This window comes from Phascolarctos cinereus, unplaced genomic scaffold (genome assembly GCF_003287225.1).
Source record: "Phascolarctos cinereus isolate Bilbo 61053 unplaced genomic scaffold, phaCin_HiC Scaffold_9;HRSCAF=440, whole genome shotgun sequence".
Classification (NCBI taxonomy): Eukaryota; Metazoa; Chordata; class Mammalia; order Diprotodontia; family Phascolarctidae; genus Phascolarctos; species Phascolarctos cinereus.
The window spans coordinates 116,626,117-116,653,361 of record NW_027556402.1 but is presented as its reverse complement, the minus strand read 5'-3'; the positions used below and the strand labels follow the sequence as shown (position 1 = coordinate 116,653,361).

The following is a 27,245-nucleotide window of genomic DNA, read 5'->3' as shown; positions in this document are numbered from 1 at the left end:
TCACTAAGTCATTTAGGATCCAGACAACAAGGTGCCAGGCAAGAGCAGAATGAGAAACACCCAGTATGTTCGAATTCTGTGGAATGAATGCATTTTATCAAGGCAGACAAGATAGTGTCCTCTATTCCAGGAAAAGGAAAGAATGCTCTTAACATGGAACTGAAACTGGGATAGACTTTTCACTCTTTCCAACTGAACCCTGAGTTTCCATTAAATGATTTTACAGACGTAAGAAGTGAGGTTTCATTGTTGTGGTCTCATCTATGAAAACAAGATCATCACAAACTGCTTGATTTCCTATACCATAGTCAAGGCTAAAAAGGTTTTCTGGACACCAATAATCCTTCAACTTTTCCTACAGACCCTCCAGGGCTTTATATGCCTCTCCCCCCATCCCATTTCTAAAACCTTGATTCACAAGCTGCCATAGTACAAGCAATCTAAGTGCTCATCTTTCTGCACGTCCAGGGCAGGGTTTTTTTTTCTTTTAAACAAGACTACCACAGGGAAGAGAGAAATCAGTTCCAGATCTGAGATAAAAGATTGGTTTGGTGGTTTATTATAATGGGGGCTCTTGTCAGCTGGGAACCAGGCTAAATACTAAGGCCATTTTACTCAGAGCATTAGAATAAATTCTAAAGCAAGTCCTAGGGGCAAAAGGCAAATTGTTTACTGGAAGAGCTTCTGAAGATACACACATATATAATATATAATGATGATATAACAATGACATTTTTTGAAAAAGCACTTAGCACAATGCCTGGCATATCATAGGTACTGTATAAACGCCTAATCCCTTCCTCTCTCTCCAATGTGCATTTGTACATTCATGCATGCCTTCATGCATTTCTGCATGCATGGATGTATGTCTGCATGCATGTACACATATGTATACAGATGCACATGTGTGTGTGGAGGCATGCATGTGTGTATGGATGCATAGGTTAAACTATAAGAATTTCTGGTGGGGTTTTCTGAAGAAAATATTCCCTACTTTCATTTCTGCAAGAAAGAAAGTGTGAAAAGTTCAGTGTGAATCTTATCGGTATTATCTATCTTGTTCTCATCTTTTTTTCAATGGAGTTCAGAAAAGAGTCTTGGAACAAATCACTACTCTGCCTTTCTGTTTTGTTATATTTAATGATTCTCTAGACTACCAGGTTAAAGGCAGCATGGCATACTGAACATAGATAGAAAGTTGGCCTTGGAGCCAGGAAGGCCTCTAATATATACTTGCAGTGTGACCCTGGCCAAGTCACTTAATCTCTGAGTACTCTAAGACTTGAAGTCAGAGGTTCCCAAACTTACTTGGCCTACCGTACCCTTTTCAAAAACAACAACAACAAAAAATTATTCCGCACCCCCTGGAAATCTAGTCTTTAACTCTTTAATGGTTTTTTAAAAATTTGCATAATTTCAAGAAATATAAATTTTTTTTAAAATGATGCATCTTTAATTTAATAATTTATTGTAAATTTGTGGCTTTTTCCTGCATTAAAATTTTGACCACACAACTTTGTGTCATGTAACCATACAGTATTACATTGTAAACAAGTTATTACATGCACATATTCCTGCTGATGCTTGCTGGACTTCCTAACAGCACGTGACAGGCTCGCCTGCCAACACTTACTTGTTAAGACTTATTGGTGGACTTGACCATTGATTGGTTATAACTTGCATTTTCTGTGTTTATTTGGAAAATAATGTAATCACTACAACTTTAACTCTGTTACACAATAGATGAAATGTATGAAGTTTTTCAAAATCTTCTTCTGTTCTTTCCTTATGCTTCCACCAGTCCCTTCTTTTTATTCAATGTCCTCCAATTGCACCTGAGTCTTCTGCTGCCCCCCTGGATCATATTCCAGCACCCCCAAGGGGTGGTATCACCTACTTCTGGAATCTATGCTCTAAGTTAAAGAGAAGGTGCCAACATGCATGGGTAGAGAAAGTTTCCTTACCTGGGAGTTCTCTATGCCAATGAAATCAAAGATCTGATTCTTATCTGCATAAACTACTGCATAGATGGATAAAATAAATGACTTTATAATTAAATATGTATTAATAAGCAGTGAATTATTAATAATAATTAGCACAATTAAGGATTTTGAACCTATGATTTTATTGGCCTGGGGAACTCATGGTATGGAAAAACCACTGATTCTGATCAGCAAATTGTCTGTAACAGAGAACCTGGGAGGGGAAGAAGAATGGAGTGGATGGAGGACTGAGGGAGTCAAGTGCCATCAAGAATTACAGTCAGTATACATCATATACAGGACTTGAACCCAGGACTTCCTGACTCCAGGACCAGTGTTTTAGTCACTGACACACATGGCTGCCCAGATATACAACAATAGGTACTTCTTACATGACGCTTAAGGACTTCCAAAGTACTTTATATATACGTTATCTCATTTGATTCTCACAACAACCAGAGGAGGAGGCAGGAGCTATTATATGTGAGGAAGCAAGCTGAGGTATGTTAGGTGACTTGTCCAGGGTCCCACACTAGGGGCATGAAGTAGGATTCAAAAGGTTCAGTATTCTAGCCACTATTTCCAAATGGAAGGCACATGCATCACACACACCAGGTCCTTTTTCAGTTATGTCAAGCTTAGAGAACCTTTTGGTAAGCTACATCACAGGACGCTACCACCCTTGCCCTGGTATTCAGTACAAGAAGTTGCCAAGAATACAAACACTAAACATCTAGAGAAATGAAAATAACTTTTTCATAAAAAGCCTCAACTACCTATGACAGACACTGCATGACTTGGAGAAATCCTATTGAAAATGAGACCCTCTAAAAATTCCCTATTCCCCAACCAATCAGCTGGTGCCTAGGCATCCCCACTGGGTTACCTGTAGGTGGAAAATATCAGGGCCCACAGCGTGGTCCACCTACATATTTATAAATCATCCACAAAACCCTGAGAACCCACAGTTCTACAGAAAGCAAATGTAAAAAGTCAGCATGATGTCATGGAGTGAATGTCAGCCTTGGAGCTAGAGAGAGCTGGTGCTGAATCCCACTGCAGCCATTTATTGTGTGACTGCCCCAGTGGTCAAGTCACTTCACTCCTCTGTGCCCTTTAATTTCCTCATCTGTAAAAGGGGGGCTATTATACCTTCCATGTCTGGTGTATGTAAAGTGCTTTGCAAACCTTAAATACGCTACATAAAGTCAGACAATCAATCAACAATTATCATCCCCATCACATTTATCTGAAAGACACCAAAAAGAATATGCCCCTTGGTGAATGCCCCTGTGGGTAACAAACTACAACATCTAGGCTTGCTTTTCACAGACAAGTTAAAAACAGTAGAAACTTAAGATAAATTGTATCCAGGTGAAAACAATGGTCACATCCCAAGAACTAACTTCCTACTCTACAAAGATGATTCAACCCCAGGCTGTGAAGAGGGGAAGAAGATAGGACACAGCTTAATTAACAGTATAAACAAATCTTCATAGCACTGCAACTAATACAAGAGGGATTTGTATAAAAGGAACTGTGTCCAGACCCCTAATATACCAAGAAGGATCTTAGTCAGGAAATCTCTTTAAGCTATGGTAACAATAACAGCTGTATCCCCCCGCAAAGGCTTCTGGGCAGTGGCTATTGTTTTAGTTTATTATATTTCTAGTCATGGAGCTCATAGGATCACTGATGTAGAGGTGAAAGGGATCTTAATGGTTACCAAGTACCACTCCCTCCTTTTACAGATGAAGAAACTGAGGCAAAGGAAGGTTAAGCAATTTGCCGAAAGCTACAGAAGGTAGTTAAGTGGCAGATCCAGGATTCAAACCCAGTTCCTCTGATTCCAAAGCCAACAGTCTTTCCAATGTACTTCCAACGTATTTCCTCATCTTAAAACCTATAGTATCCAGGCCAACACTTTGTCTCCTTTCCAAAAAGGGAAGCCAATATGGTAACTCCCCAATTAGTCTACGGAAGTCTGAAACTGGCAGTTGGTCATTTGATACATATTTCGTCTCACACTGTGACCAATCACTCAGACCCAGCTTAGCATTACCCAGGCTCCTAGGATGACCACTGCTCACTTGAGTGGATTCAAAATGGACTCTTAAGTGCTTTTCACCATTGTTATTTCCATGTTCATCAAAATCCATAGGCAATGAAAATGGCATTAAGTCCTTTGGAAACACAGAGTACTTTGTAATTTACATCTCTGATTCTTATCAGGGCCAGTGATCTGACATTAATATAACCAGATGATTTACTGGTTAAGTGGGGAAGGTGAAAATCATTTCTCCCTATTCCATGCAGAGGTAGGAGGCTGTGGATGCAGAATACTGTGTATACTATCATACCCTATCCCTACATAGCTTAGGCTGGCTGAATTACTCTTTCCTACTTGGTTAACAAAAGATGGCTCATTAGGGCTTATTCAGAAATGAAAGAGAAGGAGGTTTGCTTTTGCCATTTAAAGTTACATTCAAAGTATAGTTTCATTTTTCAAGGTCTTCCCATGGATTTCTTGGTTAGTTACTGCAAAACACCACTAAATCAGCTTTATTTCTCTTTCATAGTACTGTACTCCTAGCTCCAGGATTCTTTTTTTCTCCTTTTTTAATTTTAGACAAATGCTAAAACTTAAATACATAATGAGAAAAAGAAACATTATAAACTTAAATATAATAAGAAAAAAACAAAAAAAAATGTCACGTCCACAGCAGAACATAGGAGAGGATTCAAATTATGTAGCGATAACTTTTCATTTCAAGAAAGCCTATACATTAAATACTGTTCATTATGTTGAAAGCTGTCCATCTTTTCTCTGCTTTCTTGTAGGTTCTTTTGTTCTCTGCTGTACCCTTTTTACTTTGTTCTTTCCCCTGCCTCCCACCATGGTGAGTTGAGCATTGGATATATTTATATATAGGTATTGATATATACATACACTTCACACACACACACACACACACACACACACACACACACACACACACTTTCCCTGAGATTCTACTACTAATCTTTTGGTTTTATGTTTGTGCATATCTCTTTATTTTTCCTATCTCTTCTAACTCCTCTACTTTACTTCTACCTGCTACCTTGTCTTCCTATTACTCTATGTACTCTGACTCCAGCAACCCCTCCCTTATCCTCCCATTCCCTTAAGTATGAACCCCCTTCTATATCCCCTAGCTCTGGTGTTCTTAAAAAGGTTTAGGGCAAGGAATCCGCTTGTGTCACAGCTCATATCAGACAATCAATTTTATCTTAAAAAAAAGTCAAAGAATAACCTAGATGTAGAAAGTTATGTAGGAGTCTAGACTAACCCTTATCCAAAGTATGAACGTACTCTAAACTATGCCAATAAGTGACCGTCCAGCATCTGTCGATTATTTCCAGTGACAGGGAACTCACTGCCCCTGAGGCAACTCATTTCATTTTGGGACAGCTCTAAATGTCAGTTCCTTTTAAATGCACATACACATATTACTTTACACAAGGAAATTCTTCCCAACATTCTCAGGCTGCATGGCAAACAGCTAGGTCTTGATATACCACTAGGCATAGTGGAAACTCTATTGAATTTGGGAATTGGAAAGCTTGAGTTTGAATCCTGGCTTTGACAACTATAGCTATAACCTAGGCAAGCCCAATCATGTCTCAGTCTCAGTCTCAGTTTCCTAAACTATACAATGGGGATAGCACCCTACCTTTTGCCAGGTGATTGTGAAATGAGTGCTTTATAAGCTTCTAAAGCTGTATGTAAAAAAAAGGTGCTATTTTATGTAGTGAGTTCATAAAATAAGCATGATGTGGTGAACAGAAAGATGGGGTATTTGGAAGCCTGAGGCCACCCACTTGAAAGGCAACTCAAACTGATACCCCCTTGTTTCCTCACTACCTTACACAGGAATGATTTAATCACACTTAATTAGCCCATAATACACGGACCTATCTCAACATTGGCTTTCTCTTGCACCTCAGGGCACTCCTACTTAATGTACAATATGAGAACATTCAACAAATAATTCTTTCATCAAATATTGACTCAGTGTCAATAGGTACAATGTACCACGTTGGCAACACAGTGAATGCCCTGGGACCTGCTTTTCTCTTCAGTTCATGGTTGTGATCCTGAACCCTGAACAATACTGGCTAGGGGGCTTGGGCTGGATTCCTTGGGCATTTCGAGGGGGCAGCAGATAGGAGACCGATGGGGCAGCATGGAACACCTGGAGTGGGGCAACAACATCAAGCCTGCTTGGATCTCCCCTTCATGCTGACTCAAAGACTACTGTGCCCCAAGATCCAATGGGAGTGGATCTTCCACCATATAGTTCCACCATATAGGAGGTGAGAAAATTTGTATCCCACATTCTGATTTTGGGACTGTGGTCTGTACACAGTGAGTATTCAATGGATATTTTAGGTGCCTGATGAAAATACCAGTGACCTGTGAATCATGCAGGCTCCAGAGGTTTAAGAGATCTGGCCCATTAAAAAAAATAAAATAGGGATAGCTAGGTGGTACAATGGATAGAGCACTGGACCTGAAGTCAGGAGGACCTGAGTTCAAATCCAGTCTCAGACCAAACCCTTGACACTTACTAGACAAGTCACTTAACCCCAATTGCCTACAAAGAAAAAAAAAGGAAAAAAATAGTAAGAAGAACATTCATCTTTGATCCCTTACTATCTCTAACCCCAATATCCAAGGTCTTTCCAAGGCCTGCCAATTTCACCTTTGCAGCATCTCTCAAATATGCCCCTTTCTCTCCTGTGACACTGCCCTTACTCTAGTGCTGGCCCTCATCACCTTACTCCTAGGTGCCTCAATTCTCTCCCTACCACAATGCATCCTCTATTCAGACACTAAAGTTATTTTCCTAAAATACAAGTCTGACCATGTCAGTAAACTCCAGGGGCTTCTCAGTGCTTCCTGGGGCAAATACAAAATGCTCTGTTTGGCATTCAAAGCCCTTCACAACAGAGACCCCTCCCTTCCTTTCCAGTCTTCTTACACCTTACTCCCTGATATTCCCTATTCGATCCTGTGACACCGGGCTCCTGGCTATTCCGCAAACAAGACACTCCATCTCTCAGCTCTGGACATTCTCTTTGGCTGTTCTCCCATGCCTGGACCACTCTCCCTCCTCCATTCCAACTACTGATCTCCCTGGCTTCTTTTAAATCCCAACTAAAATCCCATCTTCTACAGGAAGCCTTCCTTAATTCTTCCTAATTACAGTGCTTTCCTTCTGTTAGTTTTTTTCCTATTTATCATGTATATGACTTGCTTTTTATTATTCCTTATTAGATTGTAAGCTCCTTGAGGACGGGCCTCTCTGTGTATCTTCAGCACTTAGCACAGTGCCTAGCACCTAGTGGGTGTTTAATAAGTGTTTATTGAATGAATAAATGAATGAATGAATGAATGAAGATGCTAACTGGAAGCCTTTGGTGAAATGGAGTGACCATCATTTACCTTTTTCCATCTATAAATGAAGATTATTGAAATTACCTCATGACATTGTTGTGATGTGTGAATAACATAACATGTAATGTGCTTTGAAAAAGTAACTAAAGCTTTCAGAATCCCTTTCACACATATTACCTCATTTCATATTTCATTGTAACAACTTGTGCTTATATAGACCTTTGGCAGTGACCAAGTGCTTTCTTTACAACAATCACATCAGGTAGGCATTCTAGGTAGTATTACTACCCACTTTGCCGATGAAGAAGCTAAGGCTCAGAGAAATTAAATTTTTGGAAGAATTTGACGGCATGAAATAGTGGCAAGAACCACTATTTGAAGACCTGAAATGGAATCTTAGACCTAGAACTCACAAACCATGGGTTTTGGGCAAAAGTCACTTAATTTCTCTGGGCCTCAAGTTTCCTCATCTGTAAGATGAGAGGTTTTTTCCAGCTCTAAGTGGTTATCATAGGACCACAGACCTAGAGCTAGATAGAAGCTCATCTAGCCTAAACTCTTTTAATTTTCAGATGAAGACACAGAAGGAGGTGAAGTAGGTTCCCCCTGGGTGACACAGGTAGTAAACAGACTTGTACTAGATTTGACTCTAGAGTCAGTGCTTGCTCCCCCGTACCATGCTGTTTCTTGACCTATTATCTCTACTGGCTACCTCTTGATCCCTCTGGTTGTTTGTACTCTTCCTCCTTCTTAAATGATCATATATACACTTACTGTGGACACATTGTTTCTCTGTGGTAGTCTGTAAGCTCCCTGAGGGTAGGCACTGTTTGTCATTTTGCTTTTACTCCAATGCCTAACACAGAATTTTGCATTCAAAGGTCACTTAATAAATGCTCTTTGTAGTGGATTAACAAAACAAAGAGGGCAGAAAATACACACAAGAGGAAATAAATGCACCAAGAATTTAAACACATCTGAGGTTCCATAGTGAGCCAGTGGGAAAACATGGATTAGAATCATATGCAGTCTCTTGCCACTTGGCTCTTTCCACTGGCCCATATTGCCTCCCTTTTCTGAGTTTTTTTCTGTGAAGAAAGACGCTGAGTGAGTCAGATCACACACAAAGTTAGAACAGGAACAACTAATGTGAGCATGAGCATGAAACACTTACACATATCAGTATGTGACTCAAAATATTCCATTTGTGATTAAAGTTATTCTCAAAGCCAGGCAACCGATGAAGAGTTTAGAGAGTTGAGAGAGAGAGAGAGTTTTAAAGCTACAGGGGTAACCTTTAAAAAATGTTTTTCCATGAATACCCACCTCTCGGAGTGGGATGATAAGGCTGCACAAGTTCTCCTCCTTGCTGGTAAAGCAGATGTAATTTGTCGACACAAACATCTGCCCCAAAATATGCATTTTGTTGAATGGAGTCCAGAGAGTACAATCTGTGTGACCATCTAATTTCTCATCTTTGGGCAGGCGGAACAGTGCACGGTATCTCTCGCTCTTTGCTCTGGCATCAAGATCCCTGGAAAACAGCATTAGCAAAATGAATGAATGAATGAATGAATGAATGAATGAATGAGTGAGTGAATGAATGAGTGAATGAAAGAAAAAGCAATTATTAAGCACTTATTATGTGCCAACCACTGTGTGAAGTACTAAACATAAAAAGAACACATTCCATGTTCTCAAGGAGCTTCCCTTTAATCAGAGAAAATGAGGCTTGTAGGAGAGTTCAGCTGCAAAATCACATGGAGAAGTCTGGGAGCCCTAAGAGTGCCACCAGAGGGAAGAAAGCAGAAGCACTAGGAAAGGAAGTCATGATAGTGAACTCTTCAGCTTATCACTCCCATCAGACCCATTAGTATGCAACCAAATACTATTTTTTCCTCCACATTTAATGATCAAAAATAAAAACAAAACCTTTTACTCATTTTGTCCTCTAGCCTCCACCAAAATCCTACTCACATACGGACTCTGAGTATGAGGTAACCCTGGGCTCTAGGATAATAGTAGTTTACCTTTACATGGTGCTTTGAGGTTTGCAAAGTATATTTACACACATCATCTCATCTGAGCCTCACAGTCACCCCGTAAGGTAAATACTCCAGGTATTATTATCATTATCCCCACTTACAAATGAGGAAACTGAGGTTGAAAGAGTAACTTGGTCAGGATTAGAGCTAGTAAATGCCTGAGATGGAATTTTCTTGACATCAGATCTAGTACTTTTATCTATTATTCTATGCTGCCTATTTAAGATCAGGCTAGTAGAATGCAAGATAAGGTCTCTCAAGTCTTACCGAGCCAAAAAGAATTTAAATGGATGGAAAGGCCCAGCCATGAGCTCTGTGCGTGTTATCTTGGAGGACCAACCTAACTGGGTCTGTAGAGATTTGTTTCCTGGATATTGGTTACCAGTTGAAAATTTATTTGGTGATCAAAATTCATGAAAACTGTCTCCCAAAGTATAGTAAGGGTTACAATCTATGCTGGTAGAACTGCTTACTTCAAGGAGTCCACAGATCTTTCAAAATATTAGAGTTTGTCATCTAGACAACAATTTCATAGTCAATTTTTTGCCAAATGCTAAAAGACCCTTGCGTAAATGAGAACTTAGAATGGACTGTTTTTTCTAAAAGACTTTCCTGGTTTTTTTTTTTTTGGTTATTTCTGAAAGGTTTACTGATGCTATAAGAAAGGGCCTTCCCTCTTAGAAGGGAATTATCATCCACCTCTCAATCACCCAAAAAAGATGTTAACTCCTTCCCACTAAAAGACACGGAAAAGATTCAACCCTATAGATACAGAGATAGGGAACAGGTCAACAAACGGATATAAGGAACTCTCCCAATGTAAGACGGCACTTTTTTTGCACTGTAGAGAGTTGTTTACATCCTAGAGTCACCGTTAAGTGCCTTGGTGAGGATCACAAAGCTAGCATCTGTCACAGGAGGGACTTGAACCCAGGTCTTCTTGGCTTTAAGGCTAACTCTCCATCTATTATACCATGCTGCCCTCCAACCTTCACCCTTACTTACTAGAAAAACATGATAACAAAGTCACTCTCTAGGTCTACCTAACTGATGGGAAGTCTCTGTTACTTACCGTTTTAAAGCAGACACTTTTTTAGGAGACTTCTTTTTCAATTTAGGGAGGGATCTGTCCTGCTCAAAACCTTCATTGTCCAGAAGCTGCCTCATGGCTATGTTAGCAAGCTGTTCCATCAGTTTGAATGTCTCGTTGATATTGAGGAAGACAGAGAAGAAATGTTCACTTGATCTGGTGCTCACTTTGATCACGTCAGGCAGGAGCAGGGTGGCATTCTTCTCGAGCTGAGTGATGTCCACCCATCGGATCACCAACTTGGCTGAACATAGGCAATAGGCCACAGCGTCAGCAGTAAATCCCTGAAAATGCTCATGATCACTCGCCCTCCCTCTCACCTTTCCTGATGCTGAAATCCCACTGGATCTCCTCAAGCCTATTGACTTCCCCAACCTTTAGGAACCCTTTTCTGTTTTAAAGCAGTAATCAATTACATTACATACTCTCTGAAAGAAATTAATAAAAATAATAGTTGGTAGCAATGCCATAAATGGGTATTTAAACCTCACTTGCTTATGGAATATTTTCAATGACACTTTTACAAAATAAAACAAAATAAACAAACAAACAAAAACCAAACACAACACCTTAATGACAGCATGGGGAGGTAGAAAGAGAGCTAAATTTGGAGTCAGAGAATCTGGGTTTAAATTCTGGCTCCTACCACTAATTTCCTTAGGGGAATCACCTAAACCCTCTGGACCCCAGTTGCCTCATCTGTAATGTGAGGGGTTGCATTAGATGACATCTAAGATCTCTTCTAGTTCCAAATCTATGACATTATAACTAGCTTTCAAAAAAAATATTTTTTAGAAACATAGTCAGTTCAATTGGAAGATAAAACCCCCTATATCAACTATTTTTAGAACAATTTTTCATTTGCATATAGTATAAACAAATGGTAACTTTTCAGACATATATTATTGCTTTATGGATTATAAACTTTTTCCATGACAACCCGGTGAGATAAGTAGCATAAGTACCATTACCCCCTCTCTTCACAACTACCAAGGCTGAAGACAAGCTTATGAATACATTCCTGGCAGACTTTCAAATTGGTTTAATCACTCTGGAAAACAACCCCTTCATTTTGCAAATGAAGAAACTAAAGCTCGGATTGGCAACAAAATTCACCCATGCTCACCCAGCTCAGAATAGAAGCATGGATGCAGACTTAGACTTCTTGACTCTTGGTCCAACAGTTTTTCCATGAAACCACACTCCCTTCTCTGGCCCAACTGAGCTGGGTCCTATTTCTAAAGTCTCCCTCTAAGACTCCACGCGTGTTTGAGATGATTTTACCTACCTTCCCTTCCCATCAGAAAGGAATAAAAGCAGAGGTGATTAATACTGAGGTACATCCAGCCCTGCCGGGGGACCTTCCCCTTCCAATAACTGCACGAGTAGTAATTGACCAGTTTCTCTTCCTCTGGCATTCCAAAGAGCCTGTGAAATTTCATAATGGCTTCCTTAAACTTCTCAGTGTCATCATCTTCTTTTATGTCATCGATTTTGTTGTATTCTGCAATAATGCCCTAAATGGGGAAAGACACACACACACACACACACACACACACACACACACACACACACACACACACACACACACACACGAAATATAGGCATCAATATAAGTAATGCTCTTGTGTCCTTGGGGTGCATGCATGTTGGGGCAATGACATTTCTGAATCCTGAAGACAAGAAAAGAAGGGGTTGTGGCTTGGAGTTCCTTCATTCTAAAAGCATTTGCCTGCCAGGCTAATTCCTTCCTCTCACTTCCCAAGGCTGGAGGGCAGCTAACTTCTGAGACAAATTTAAAAGTGCTATTTGTCAACTCAAAAGGGTTTCAAAGCCATTTGAAAGAGGTTATAAATATGAAGTTACATTACAGGTCACCTTTAGAAATCTATGCAGACAATGTCAAAATTTCATAGTTAATAAATTGAGGGAAGGAAAGCAGACATTTTGTGACCTTTTTCTGCTTGGATTGTGAATAAATGCCAAATTACAAGAGCCCAAACCCAACTTCTCTGTTTTTAAAAAACCAAATAAAACAAAACAACTACCAAGGTTGAAGAAAGACAAGCACATGAATACAAAACTGGTAAGACTTGCAAACTGCCTCAACCATTCTAGAAAACAACTGGAAATTAAGCAACAAAAATTCACTCAACTGTGGGATATGTACCCCAAGGAGGTGAAAGGGAGAAAGAAAGGGCTCATAGATAACAAAATCATCACAGCACTTTTTGTTGTATCAAGGAACAGGAAACAATGTGGGTGTGGGTGCAGAATGTTGCATACACCATCAACTTTTGTTTAACTGTTTTTTCTTGCTATAAGAGAAGGTTTCACTGGCTGGGAAGGCAATTGAGGGAGGATCCAGACCCACAAATGACTGTGATACAAAAAGCCTCAGGAAAACTTAAAAAAAACCCAAAAAGCTAAACTGGGTATAGCACCGGCAACCTGAGACCTATTGTCAGAAATGACTAAGGTTTCTACCAGACTCGTCTGGTGCTGCCCCAATTTTTTCTGCCTAAGCACTGAGCTCCTATTGCAAGGGAATCAACATCGGCAGTATCTCTGGAGCAGAGCTGTCCATCATTCTGTGTGGATACAATGGTTCTATAAACTGGGGAGAAAGACTTCAAATTTAAAACAGAAGTAAAGAGGCTTCTTAACCTGAAAAGGTACAAGAAGGGCAATGAATACAAAAATAGTTATGCGCTAGCCTACCTCCTTCCTCACCAAGGTCACAACAGAAGGTCAATGAACCGAAGTGGAAAAATGTTTGGTTTCACTAGTTCAATTTATAAACAAGGACGAACTCTGGGAACTGTTCTGATATGTAAATGTGACCAGTACTATAGCTGAGCATCCATATTCCACTCCTGTCCATGGAGGACACATCCTCCACCCAAGATTTTGTTCCTACCCATTCTGTACTTGAATATGTTTGGGGGAGTGATGGCAGTGGCCCCATTGTTTAAGGAACAATAAATGATGTAGCTTAGTGGTCATTTGTAAGGTCCTATCATTCCTCCTCCTCCTTTCTCCCAACTCCCACCATCTTCTTCCAGTAATTGCTTCATTTCTCTCCACTTCTGGCATTCCAAACAACCTGTGGAATTTCACTGTGCCTTGTTAGGTTCACATCATTTGGGCATGATATTTGCTGTTTTCTGTCATGTCTGTTCCAGCACTACTTCCTCACAGGGTTGTAGCAAATGAAAAAAATATTTGTAAAGCACAATGCCTGGCATATAGTAGGTGCTTAATAAATACTTATTCTCTTCCCTTCCCCTTCACTTTCTCCATCTTTAATCTGAGCTCTATGCCCAATAATAACAGTATCTTTGAGGAGATGACAAAACTGTAGGGTGGTGAATGAATGGGTCATGATTTCTTGACTTTAATCCCTGCATTGTCCCACTCACTGAGGGACTAGTATACCTCTCTGCCTTACATGGCTCCAGAGAGACGCCTCTCAGAGAAATAAGTTAGAAATGACATAAAAATGGTTTGAAAAATGTCAGTTAGTTTTGTCAATAGAAATTGAATTCAATAACATTTTGCATGACTAAACATCTCTATCAAATTGTTTCTCAAGGAGGTGATAAGGGGAGAGAAGGAAAGAATATGGAATTAAAAAAAATTTTGCTTACATATCACTGAGATAAAAAAATTAAATGTCAAAAAAATTGATTCAATCCTGCAGTGACCTGAGATTCTGCCAGGGTAGTCTCACTTTACAGAAGCAGCTCACTTCTTTCCTAAGGCTTAGTACATGGCCTTTTAGTTACCATCACCCAAATATTCCCTCCCCCTTGTGTCAATGTGGTAATGCTTCTCTGCAAAAAGACAGGATCATCTAGGGACAGTTCACAGAAAGGCCTAAACTCAAATCTTTTCAGCTTACAAAGACTACCTGTCAATCTTTTTGGTGGCCAAACTTCTGAACACCCAGTAATACATCAGAATAGGACTTCAGTGAAGATGAAACAACTCCCAGTAATTCAAGCCCTTTCTCTCTTACAGAGTCATTTTAACAGATACAGAAACTGACTTGGCCAAAGCCATACAGCTAGTAACTGACAGGGCTGGGATTTGAACCCAGGTCCTCTACCTCTAAATCTCACCTTATTTCCACTATGCTATTTTCCTGAGGAAACTTCAATCTTCTCTACTTGGCATTCAAGGCTCTCTAGAATCTGGCACCATCCAGCTTTTCCAACTTTAGCTTTGTATATATCGTGGTCCACTATGCCCCCTGAACTCTCTCTCCTCCATCCATGTCTGTGCTACCACTGTTCCTCCTGGCTATCATGTCCTCCATCCTGTTTACTTCTTCAATTTCTATCCATCCTTTAAGATTCAATTGAAATGCCATGTCTTCCAGAAAGTCTTGGTTTGTCCTTCTAGTACTTATTATAATTCTGTGAATTATAGCTAAATATGTTTACATATTATCCCCCCACCCCTATGAGTCAAAAGTCCTGAGTTAAACTTTTTACCTTTCCCCAGTGCCTAGCCTAGGACCTTACAAGCAACAATAAAAATAATTTCTATATTGCTTTAAGTTTTGCAAAGTACTTCATAAATATTATATCACTTTATCCTAACAACAATCTGGAGAGGAAAGTGCTATCATTATTCTCATTTTACAGATGAGGAAACTGAGGCATACAAAAGTTAAGTGACAATGAATACTGATTTGATCTGATGGGTGCATCCCCAAGTCCTGGCTTTATTCCTGCTGTAGTCCATCCTCTCCCTTTCACCATTCCTTAGCATATCCTCCATTGGTGGGAAAAGAGCAGGGGGGGATAGTGAAACTTCATTTGGCTGTAATGACTAAGACTTTGCCAAGGGCAGGAGGCTGATGGTGCTGCTGAATTAAAATGTTTTTGTGGCACCTGGGGATCTTACTTAAGCTTGCTTTTCTTTTTCTATTACCACCCATAAATAACTAAAACATAACTACATGTCCCTCACCAATACAGTGGGGTTCAATTAAACACCAGAGTTTTTTGTGAGGAGCCCCCAGGTCAATAGAATTTTAAGGAGAGATCAGAGGACGGACACAATTTCTAGACATTACCTGTATTTTCCCTCTCACAAAGGTGGTTATGTCATTTTCGTTCTCAAAGATGGAGAGTGTCTGTAGCAGATTCTGTTCAAGCCATTCCCAGTGCTCAGTGATTTCTTTCCTGGAACCAGCTGAAAAAAGAACAGAAAAAGACAAACAATGTAATGACATCAGGGTATCCAAATTCATGCCAAACATTTACATGGTGCTTTGATGCCCATAAAGCCCTTTCACATAATTATCCCACTGGATACTCTCAACAACCCTGTGAGGCAGGCAGTGGACGTGTCATCAATTCCATTTTACAGATAAGCAAACAGAGAATCAGAGAATTAACATGACTTACCCAGTGGTTCACAGGGCTAAATTCAAACCCAGCTCTTCTGACTTCTGGCTAAAGACTTTCCTTTACCTCAGAAAGCCAGGTTTGTTTTATTAACATTGAAGAGAAATGTCACCTGGGTTATTCAAGCATGCCAACTTTTCTCTTTATTTTTGTTTATTTTTCCCCATGTGAGAGTAACAGATTGCACAAAGATGAAAAGATTCAGAAATGAAAAACAGAATAGATGAAATTTGACCCAAGATCTCCAGAGTGATTTAGGATCACAGGATTTTGTTTCAGGAGACAGAAAGCATTTCATTTAATCATGAGGAAATTGAGGACCAGAGAGGTTGAAAGACAAGGTAGAGATGAGGTTGTGCAGTGGACAGAGAACTAGACTGAAAGTCTGGGGGTATGCCTCTGGGGAAGTCATTTAAACCCATTTGGCTCTCAGTTTCCTTATCTGTAAAATGAGAATAATATTTATAGTATCTACCTCACAGGGTTGTTGTGAGGCTTCTACATATGTAGACTGTTCTGGCAAACTGTAAAGAACTTTATGAATGGCAGTTAATATGCCAGGTCTCATGGAGAGTAAGGAGCAGAGACTTGAGTATCAATACACTTCTCTATTTCTGTTTCCATTTTCTTTTTCTTTTTGTTTTTGGTTTATTTGTTTTGTTTTGTTTTAGGCAATTGGAGTTAAGTGACTTGCCCAGGGTCACACAGCTAGTAAATGTCAAGTGTTTGGTCTGAGACCAGACTTGAACTCAGGTCCTCCTGACTTCAGGGCCGGTGCTCTATCCACTGTGCCAACTAGCTGCCCCTGCTGCTTCCATTTTCTGACTAAGGTAGGAGGAGTGTGGAACAGGTATAATAATTTTTCTCACATCTAGATGTTTATTTCCAAGCCTCATTTTCCTTATCAGTAAAATGTGGATTATTCCATAGGGCTGTCACGGTGCAGTGGGAAGAATATTAATACATAAACATACACAATATATATACATATACACACATATATTTGTATATATGTATGCATATATTTATATATAGAAAATGTAATACATAAGAAATATATAAAAATAAGAAAATATGAAATATAATGTACTTAAGATTGGGGTTTTCTCTAATTAATTTGGGGTTCTATGCATACATATTCATGTATATGTATATATGTATACACACATACACATACAGATAGAGATATCTATCTATCTATCAACACGACCATAACAAAGTAAATAGGAAGTTGAATGCTGTGAAATTACGATGACCATGCCCATCCCCAAAGAAGAGCGATGAGACGCTGCCTCCCTCTTCTTTGCTGAGGTGAGGGACTATGCAACCCTCCAGATAATATCAGATCTCGCCCCCCCCCCCCCCCCCCCGCAACTTGCTGGTTGAACTGCTTTTTTCTTTTTTTACTGTCTAAGAGATAGCTGTCTGGAATGAGGCAAGGGAAGGGACACATTGGGAAATGTAAGTGATGTTAAAACACAGGAAACAATAAAATTACCTATGTCCATTCCCCTTTCTTTTCTTGGTTTCTTCATTGATTAAAAGAGAAGGAAGAATCTAAATTATTTTTTCTCCCCTTTTACGTTATGCACGAAGGAGTAATGAATAGGAAGTCAGAGAACTTGTGTTCAAATACCAGCTCTGATCTCTATACCAGGATGATCTTCAGGAAGATGTTAATCCTGCCTGAGCCTCAGTTTCACCTGTAAAGTGAGGGACCAGTTTAGATGACACTGAAATCCCTCCTAGTTCTATGACTGAGTGATTAACGAACGTAAAATGCTTTTGTGACCCCAAACAAATGCGAACTAGTATATAATTATCCCCTTTCTCACTTTTTCTTCTTTCTGGAACTTCTCTTGCATATGAATACAGCTCTTGCTTTGATGATAGGTTGCATGTTAAGTTACACAATAAAAAAAGGCTCTAGAACGCCTTCAGTGGCAATGAAACCACCTCCTAATAACGTGCAAAAAATGATCTCTCCATTCAATTATGAATGAGACATAAAAACAGACTGTCTCCAGGGAATAGCAGCAAAGACTTCACTGATTCAATTCCTTGAAAAGTAATGGGGATGAGATCATCATTACAGCTCCCAATGAAGTCTTGAATTTTCAGTCTGCCAGAAACCTCCAAATTTAAACCATTTGAGCTGAACACTCCATCTAAATGTTATCCTGCTTTCTGCTCACCACTCTGCACCGACACAAAGCAAGGATGTGGTTGTAAAGATCCTGAATTAACCTTTTCATTTTCTTTTCAGGTCTGTTAGTTGGTGGATCTTTATAAAGGGGTAATATCAAAATCTCCCCTAAGTAATGTGTATAAAATCTCCTAACCCCACATACTCCTATCAGAACTAAAGAATGACTTCCTGCCCACCTAGCTCAGACATAAATGGATGATCTAAATGGATGGATTACTGAAAGAACCTTTTCCTCCTTTTGCCCCACTCTGGGCAGTGACCCCAAATTATCCCCAAATCCTGCATGTCAGCTCTTGAGAAAGATCAGGAATAGCCAAGGGCCAGCGGCACCTGGAGCTGTGTCAAGAGGACCACCCCCTATAAAATGAAGCGTCCCTGAGAGGCAGAGGAAAGTCCATCAAAGAAAACAAAAATCAAGACACTCAGGAGAATTTTGAGGGGACTTTGGAAAAATTAACTTCTCAACTTGGACTTGCTCAGAAGCCAAAATTTGACTTGAAACAGTATTGCAAATGTACTCAAGAAGGAAAAGAAAAATATACTTGAGATTGGGGTTATTTTCTCGTAATTTATTAACTTGGGGACCTATGCATACACAATTCTTACATAGCATATTATGTCATCACAGGAGAGGCAGCATAGCCTACAGCAGAGATACTACACCTAGAGTCAGCAGGCAAACTTCAGGGCATCTGTGAGCTTGGATGGAAAGTTATTAATCATGAGAAAGTGTCCAGAGGCTTTATAAGCATACTGCAGAGGCCCCTGATGCAGAAAAATTTTTCTTTTTCAATTGAGAAAAGTGAGGAGAAAAGGTAGATTTTAGTTTATTGGAAAAAAAGTAAAAATTTAAAAAACAAAATAAAAACAAGAACTCTTGGTCTAAAGCATAGGGCTAGAAATCAGGAAACTGACTTATGGTCCCACTTTACCACTCGTTAGCTGTGTAACATTAGGTAAATTACGGAACTTTTCTATACTTATCTCTATTTCTCTATATTTTCCACATTCTCTATTGCACTTCTCAACTGGAAAAACAGAGATTCCTTCTTCACAGGGATGTTATATCTTATAAAATAATGTACACGAACATGGCTTCTCCCTTTCCCACTCCTTCTTTGCAGAATCATGAATGTGGAACATCATGGAACATCAGAGGTTGTTGGGGAGGTATGTTTAGTTTTGGGGAGATTTTAAAATTTATCCTTTCCCCCCCTACCTGGAGTCAGACCATCTTGGGCTATGGGTCACCTGCTTCCATGGTACTGCTAAGAGGCCCTCGATGAGTTACAGGAGAGAGGTAGGGTCTTGGGGGTTGCTGCTGGCAGGTACTCTCATGGTTAAGGGGGCAGAATTATTCTGCTAACAGGGAAAGACTGGTGATTGGTCAAATGAATAGAAGGCTAGAGGTGGTTAGCAGTATTTGAAGAGGAAGCCAAGTTGAAAGATCATGAGAAAGTCTGGGGAGAAATTTGGGGGCTTTTGGAGTAGTTTGGTATCTAGTGTAAGAAACAAGATTGACAAAGTGGAGTATTAAATAGAGCGAATGCTCCTCTAGGGGGTTGTACATTTTTTCCATCCCCTCATCTTTATATTATTTAACCTAAGAAACTCTGGGGCTTGCCAGACAATCAACTGCTTTACTTCAGGATATTTGTACTTTTCCTTCTGCTATGTGTTGCATCCTCTAAATAGAATGTAAACTCCTTGAGGGCAGGGGTTATTTCATTTTTGCCTTTGTATCGCTGGTGCCTAGCACATTGGGCAGCACTTCGTAGGCACTAAATGCATGCTTGTAGGATTGAATAGATTGCTCTCAGTCCGTGGGTATGTTCTGACACCAAGATGTTTTATGTCTCCAGTTCTAAATGCCCCTTGATTGATTCCAGTGCACTCATTGGGGTTGCAGGTTTCCCCAGAAGACTGCTGAGCTTGGCTATCTTCTGTCTCTGCTGTGCTTTCAGAAAGTCTGCTCCGTTATCTGGTGGACAGTAATTCCTCTTCATCTCTCCTTTCCTTCTCTCTATGGCTTTCTTTGCTGTCAGCAAGTCTGCAGCTTGCTACCCCCCATCCCTGCCTTTAAGGGCTTCCCTCTCTAACCTCATAGGACACTTACTTTTGAAACTCATCAATGCGTTTATCAGGTAGTGCATACTGACTGTGTCTACTACGAATTCATGTTATCTAATCAACTGAATGCTCAGCTATGTTTCATAATCCTTCTATTCTTCTGTGACTGACTACCCCAAGAAGCAGCAGAAGTGGTCTTGGAGACAGGAAGAACTGGGCTGAAGTCCTGCCTTTGACAAATACTGGCTGTGTGCCCCTAGACAAGTCACCTAAACTTAACCACTGTTCAGCCATTTCAGTCATGTTTGACTCTGTGACCCCATTTAAGGTTTTCCTGCCATTTCCTTGTCTAGCTCATTTTATAAATGAGGAAACTAAGGCAAACAGGGTAAAGTGACTTGCCCAGGGTCACACAACTAAGAGGTCTGAGGCCAGATTTGAACTCAAGAAGATGAGTCTTTCTGACTGCATGCCTAGCACTGCACCACCTAGCTGCCACTTAGTGCTCTAAGAAACTATAATTTGCAGCAAAGGTGCCAACCTACACTGTTAGAGGGAGTTTCTTTGCCTTGGAGTTCTTTATACCAGGGTTGGGCAAATTAAATCTGACCCACTTGTACAATGAGCTAACAATGGTTTTTACATTTTTAAATAGAGTTGGATGGCTGGATTTAGCCCAAGCATAGGTTGCAGACCCTAGCCAAATGAAATCACAGGTTCAGTTTTTAGCCCTATCCTTACCATGTTCCACATGGCCACTATTCCCAAGACTTTTCTTTCTCTTTAGAAGTCCTATGCCATATCTGCTCTGCTTTAAAGCATGTGCCTTCTTCCTCTGAGAAATCTGAGGTCAGTCATCCATTGTAAATACCCTCATCTCTGCTCTGTATTTTTATTCAATTTCTTTGCTTCAGTCTTTGCGGAAAGTGCCCCTGAACAAGGAAAACCCTTCTACTTGTGTTCTCGATCCTAGTTCTCATGTTTCCTCAGTTGGCCCCATCAATTTTTCACTCCCTCTCTCTTATTTTCAATCTCTCCCTTTTTAGTGATATCTTCCCAACTGCCTAAAAACATGTACAGGTGTTGCCAATTCCTTAAAAACTACCAGCTGGACATCTCAAATTAGATGTCCACTAGACATCATAAACATCTTAAACTCAACGTGTCCCAAACCTTTTCCCTGAAATCCTCCATTCTTCCTCATTTCCCTGTTGCTATCATGGGCATCATCATTCTCCAGTCATTCACTTAGGTGAGATTCCCAACTCCTCACTCCCCCCCCCATATCTAATTTCTTGCCAAGGCCTTGTACCAAGGTCTCTTGCATAGACTACCACCACTCTGGTCCAGGCCCTCATCACCCGCAGGTCTAGACTATTACAATAGGCGGCTGGTTGGTCTTCTTGCCACAAGGCTCTCCAGCCCACTGTCAAAGCTATCTTCCTAAAGTATAGGTCCGTCCGATGTCACTCCCCTACTCAATATTAACTCCAGTGGCTTCCTATCACCTCCTGAATAAGACATAAAATCCTATTTTGTGTTCAAAGATCTTCGTGACCTCTTTCTTCCCTGCCCCCACCTTTTTTATGCCACCCCACCCCCAAGTACTCTGAGATCCAGTGCTACTGGCCCCCCTTTCTCTTCCTTAAACTCTCAGCTCTGGCTCCAGACATTTTCAGTGGTGACCTTCATTCCCCATGGCCCTTTCTCACTCTCATCTCCAACTTCTCTGGCTTCCCTCAAGTCCCAGCTAAAATCTCACCTTTTACAGGAAATCCTTCCCAATCCCCCTTAATTCTGATGACCATGCTGATTATTTCCAATTTCTCCTGCATATAGTAGGTTTGTACATGGTTGTTTCCCCCATTTGATTTTGAGCTCCTTGAAAGCAAGAACTTGCAAGTCTTTGTCTTCTTTTGTATCTCTAGCCCTTAGCCCCCGGGCCTGACACATAGTAGGCAATTAATAAATATTCACTGACTGACTACAAACCCCTCAAGTTATTGTTCTGTATATTTCCCCCCTTTCACTGCCAAGCTCGGAGAAAGAGCTGTTTTCACTTCCTCCCTTACTCAATCACCAACTTTTGCAATATGGCTTCCAATGCCACCACTTGACAGAAAATAACACCTTCAAGGTTACTAAAGAGTGATTTCTTAATTGCAAAATCTAGGCTCTTCAATCCACAACCAAACAGCCACCCTTGACTCCTCCCTTTCCCTAAATTCCCACATCTAAACAGGTGTCAAGTCTTGTCAATTCTTTCTCCATTGCATCATCTTCTTCTCTCCAACTCCAAGGCCACCATCTTAATTCGAGGCTCTCTAAGCTTTTGCTTGGAATGTTGAAGTTGCCACCTCATTGATCTCCCTTCTTTCTAGTCCCTTCCCTCTTCAATCCCTATTTCACCCAGATGACAAAATAATCTGCTTAACACAAATCTGACCATGCCCATTACCTGGTGAAGAAAACTTCTGTGGTTTCCTGTCGTCTCTAGGATCAAATGCAAATAGCACAGGCTGGCATTTAAGGGCAACCAGAAGATGGCTCCAGCCTACTTTTGCAGCCTTATATCACATCATACTCCCTTCACCCATTCTAAATTCACTCTGTGTTTTAGTCAAACTGGATTACTAGCTGTTCCCTAAAGGCAACAGTCCTTAGTCTATATATTTGCAAAAGCTAACCCACAAGGCTAGATCTCAGCCTCAACTGTCTTTCCAGGGGTTATCTCAGGCACCATCTCTTCTCCCATGTAGCCTTTCCTGCTTCCCCTGCTGTAAAAGCAGCGGCTCTTCCACCTCAAATCATCTTATTTAATTCGATATAGTGTTCCCCTTTAGGGAAGAGGCTGTCATATAATTTTTCTTTGTAACCTCATCACTGAGAACAATGACTTGCACATCTGTAGTAGGTGTTTAATAAATTTAAGTTGAATTTGATAAACGTACATTGGGAATCATGGGCTAATACTAGTGGAGTGGGTTAGATTCCCTCACAGAGCAGGGCAGGAAATCCCCAAGACACCAGGCTGGTAGAAATGCTGAGTGTAGCAGGTCATTTTTTTTTCATATTCCTTACCCCAGAATATAAAGAATTCAGGTTACCCTCGAGGGAACCATAAAGGAAAATACTCATTTGCTCTCTGAGACAGTCTGATCCTGCCAACAGCTAAGCAGGTCAGAAGCAATGTTCATCCTTGAAAAGTAATTGTGAGAATGTTAGGGGACTTTAGGAACTAACATTGTTCCCCAAGGAGAGATTCACTTGTCCAACAAGTTGCTTAAATCCTCACTTTCCTTATAAATCCTTCTTTTCAATTCTCAAGGAAAGGTGGGCAAATGGTATTCCACTAAGAAAATTAGGGCACATGCAATTGTCTATTACCTCACTTTGAGCAAGTCAGCCCCTTTCTCTCCTCAATATGTAAATCATTTTACCAAAGAGACACTAAGGTCGGGTATATAGACCAGTTCAAAATAGACAATTTTCTGGAAAGAGAGCTATTGGTGGTTAGGGAAACAACCCAAATCACTGGCATAATCAGCTGGAAACACAAGAAAAAGCATTTTAATATCTGAGAATGTCATGGGAAATCTAAGCATTCAGAAGGGGCAGGTGCTCAAAATGCCTGAAAATTGAATGATGAATTAGAAGTCCTCCTTGCTGAAAAAGGAGGCTATATCATCTGTAGGGGATGCACCAGGAAACACATAGGGCACACTTACTAAATACTCTCTGATGATAAACACCCATCCATGAATCCATTCAGTCTTGTTTCTCATCTTGTTCAATTACCTTCCAGTAAGTTACATGTTCTTGAAATCTAAATAAATTGGCCCCAGGATGGTAAATTAGATTCTTTCAAATTTCATTCTAAAATGAAAATGAAGGCATTCAATTACCTTGGATACTAAAAAGTAGGGTGGTTTTATTTTTTAAGTCCAAGGGGATTTTAGATGTGTATCTGGGACTCTCTGATTTTTAAAACCTGAATCAGAAAATACCAGTGATCAACTTGCTATGTAACAGTGTGCATACATGTTTATGTACACAACAAAAATACAGTACATGTAACAAAAGCACACACATGTCACACACATATCACACACATGTATCACACACCCCACATCCTTAGCCCCTACTAGATCCAAGGACAATTCATCCAATATTTTCAGCTCTCAATTCAGATCTCCTACTTGATATGATCAATTATACCATTGAAGAGAGCCAAATAGAAGGAATTGACTAAAAACCCAACAAACAAGTAGCTATATGTGGATATGGCCTTCAGAAGATGAGACTTCTTTGGGTATAAACATAGGATTAAAAAAAAACAACAGCACCTCACAGTAGTAAATACCCAAGCAACAGTGCCTGCATGATAGAAACACAGGCTTTACAGCCAGAAAAAGATCTATGTTTGTGGAAGAGTCACAGGAGAAACACCTACCTGTAAGAAGAAAAATTTCAAGGCCAAAAAGGTATTAGGTAGAATCCTAAGATATAAGAGATGGAAGGAACCTTCAGGGTCATTTACTTCACAATTTCTCTCATAGTACACCTGAGGAAACTGAGGCCCAGAAAGCTAAGTGCCTTAAGGTTGAAGCAGGTTAGAAGCAGGATTCACCATTGCTTCTCTGAAAAGCAGAAGACCTCAGAAGTTACTGTAGAAAGGGAAAGTTCACTGAGAAAATATTTTTAGAACCATCTAAAATATCGAGCTTTCCTTTATACAATCTGCTGTTCTGCCTGGTTTTTAATTCCACCAGAACAAGATGCCCCTGCCAGGTAAAGTTCATCACCTCTCAACCATGGTGATCAGTTGCTAACTCAAGCTTCACCTGCCACCACCTCTCCCCTCTGATCAGAGGGCTGGAGGGTGGATTACCAACCTCCTCCCAATACCTTCCTTAACAGAGGACAGAAAATGGACTTTGGCTCACTCTATTCTGCATCTGCTGCACTGCCTGGTTTTGACTCCATGGGACAAGATACGCCCTCATCTCTCCTTTCCTTCCTCCTCTCCTCTCCTGTTTTCCCTTACTGGATTGTGAGCTCCTTGAAGACAGGGACCTTTTTTTAAATTAATTGTTTCCTCAGTACTTGGTGCAGTGCCTGGCATGTGGTGGAAGCTTAATAAATATTTATTGGATGGAGGAGAAAAAAAAAAAGAACCAGGATTCATACCCAGGTCAACTAAGTCTTAGGATCTTTCCAGCATCCACAGGTCCACAGGTGAACATAATCAGTCTTAAAAAATTAAGGGAAAATTAAGGAAATCAATCACCAAGTAAGGTTACAAAATATGAAAAGAGTATTTAAAAAAAGATTTGGAGATAGAAAGAGAAATCCCATTTAAACTTACTGTAGACATTATAAAATATTTAGGAGTCTACCTCCCAAAACAAACCCAGGAACTCTATGAACACAATTACAAAACACTTTTCACACAAATAAAATCAGATCTAAATAACTGGAAAAACATCAGTTGCTCATGGGTAGGCCGAGCTAATATAATAAAAATGACAATCCTACCTAAGCTAATTTACTTATTCAGTGCCATACCAATCAAACTACCAAAAAATTATTTTATAGAGTTAGAAAAAATAATAACAAGATTCATTTGGAAAAACAAAAGGTCCAGAATATCAAAGGAACTAATGAAAAGAAATGCAGGAAGGTGGCCTAGCAATTCCAGATCTTAAATTGTATTATAAAGCAGCAATCATCAAAACTGCTTGGTACTGGCTAAGAAATAGGGAGGTGGATCAGTGGAATAGGTTAAATATGCAAGACACAGTAGTCAATGACTATAGTAATCTATTATTTGATAAACCCAAAGACCCCAGCTTCTGGGATAAGAACCCACTCTTTGAAAAAACTGCTGGGAAAACTGGAAAAGAGTATGGCAGAAACTAGGCATAGACCCAAATCTCACACATATACCAAAATAAAGTCAAAATGTGTTCATGACTTAGATATAAAGGCTGATACCATAAGTAAACTGGGAGAACAAGGAATAGTTTACCTATCAGATCTATGGAGAACAGAAGAATTCATGACCAAACAGGAGATAGAGAACATTATGAAAAGCAAAATGGATAATTTTGATTACATTAAATTGAAAAGTTTTTGCACAAACAAAGCCAATGCAACTAAGATTAGAAGGAAGGTAGAAAATTGGGAAAGAATTTTTACAACCAGTCTCTCTGATAAAGGCCTCATTTCTAAAATATATAGAGAATTAAGACAAATTTATAAGAACACAAGCCATTCCCCAATTGATAAATGGTCAAAGGATATGAACAGACAGTTCTCAGATGAAGAAATTAAAGCCATCTATAGTCATATGAAAAAATGCTCTAAATCGTTATTGATTAGAGAAATGCAAATCAAAACAACTCTGAGGTACCACATCACACCTATCAGATTGGCCAACATGACAAAACAGGAAAATGATAAATGTTGGAGAAGATGTGGGAAAATTGGAACACTAATACATTGTTGGTGGAGTTGTGAAATGATCCAACCATTTTGGAGAACAATTTGGAACTATGCCCAAAGGGCTATAAAAATGTGCATACCCTTTGATCCAGCAATAGCACTTCTAGGGCTATATCCCAAAGAGATCAAACAAATGGGAAAAGGACCCACATGTACAAAAATATTCATAGCAGCTCTTTTTGTGGTGGCAAAGAATTGGAAATTGAGAGGATGCCCATCAATTGGGGAATGCCTGAGCAAGTTGTGGTAATATGAATGTAATGGAATACTATTGTGCTATAAGAAATGATGAACAGGCTGACTTCAGAAAAACCTGGAAAGACTTATATGGTCTGATGCTGAGTGGAAGTGAGCAGAACCAAGAGGACTTTGTACACAATACAAGTATCTAAGACATCTCCAGAGGCCTCATGATGGAAAATGCTGTCCACATCCAAAGAAAGAACTAGGGAAGACGAATCGCTATCACTTATTTTTACCTT

The 27,245-nt window shown here is 39.9% G+C and overlaps 1 protein-coding gene across 1 annotated transcript in view; it reads right to left on the bottom strand.

The window, feature by feature from the left end:
* TBC1D9 (TBC1 domain family member 9) overlaps nucleotides 1-27,245 on the bottom strand; it is a 125,113-nt gene that overhangs the window by 42,509 nt on the left and 55,359 nt on the right. Inside the window, exons 3-6 of the mRNA XM_020989854.2 lie at nucleotides 15,644-15,762; nucleotides 11,846-12,074; nucleotides 10,540-10,801; nucleotides 8,749-8,956 (exon numbers count right to left, since the gene is read on the bottom strand). Coding sequence (XP_020845513.1) covers nucleotides 8,749-8,956; nucleotides 10,540-10,801; nucleotides 11,846-12,074; nucleotides 15,644-15,762 — 818 coding nt within the window. The remainder of the gene's footprint in view (nucleotides 1-8,748; nucleotides 8,957-10,539; nucleotides 10,802-11,845; nucleotides 12,075-15,643; nucleotides 15,763-27,245) is intronic.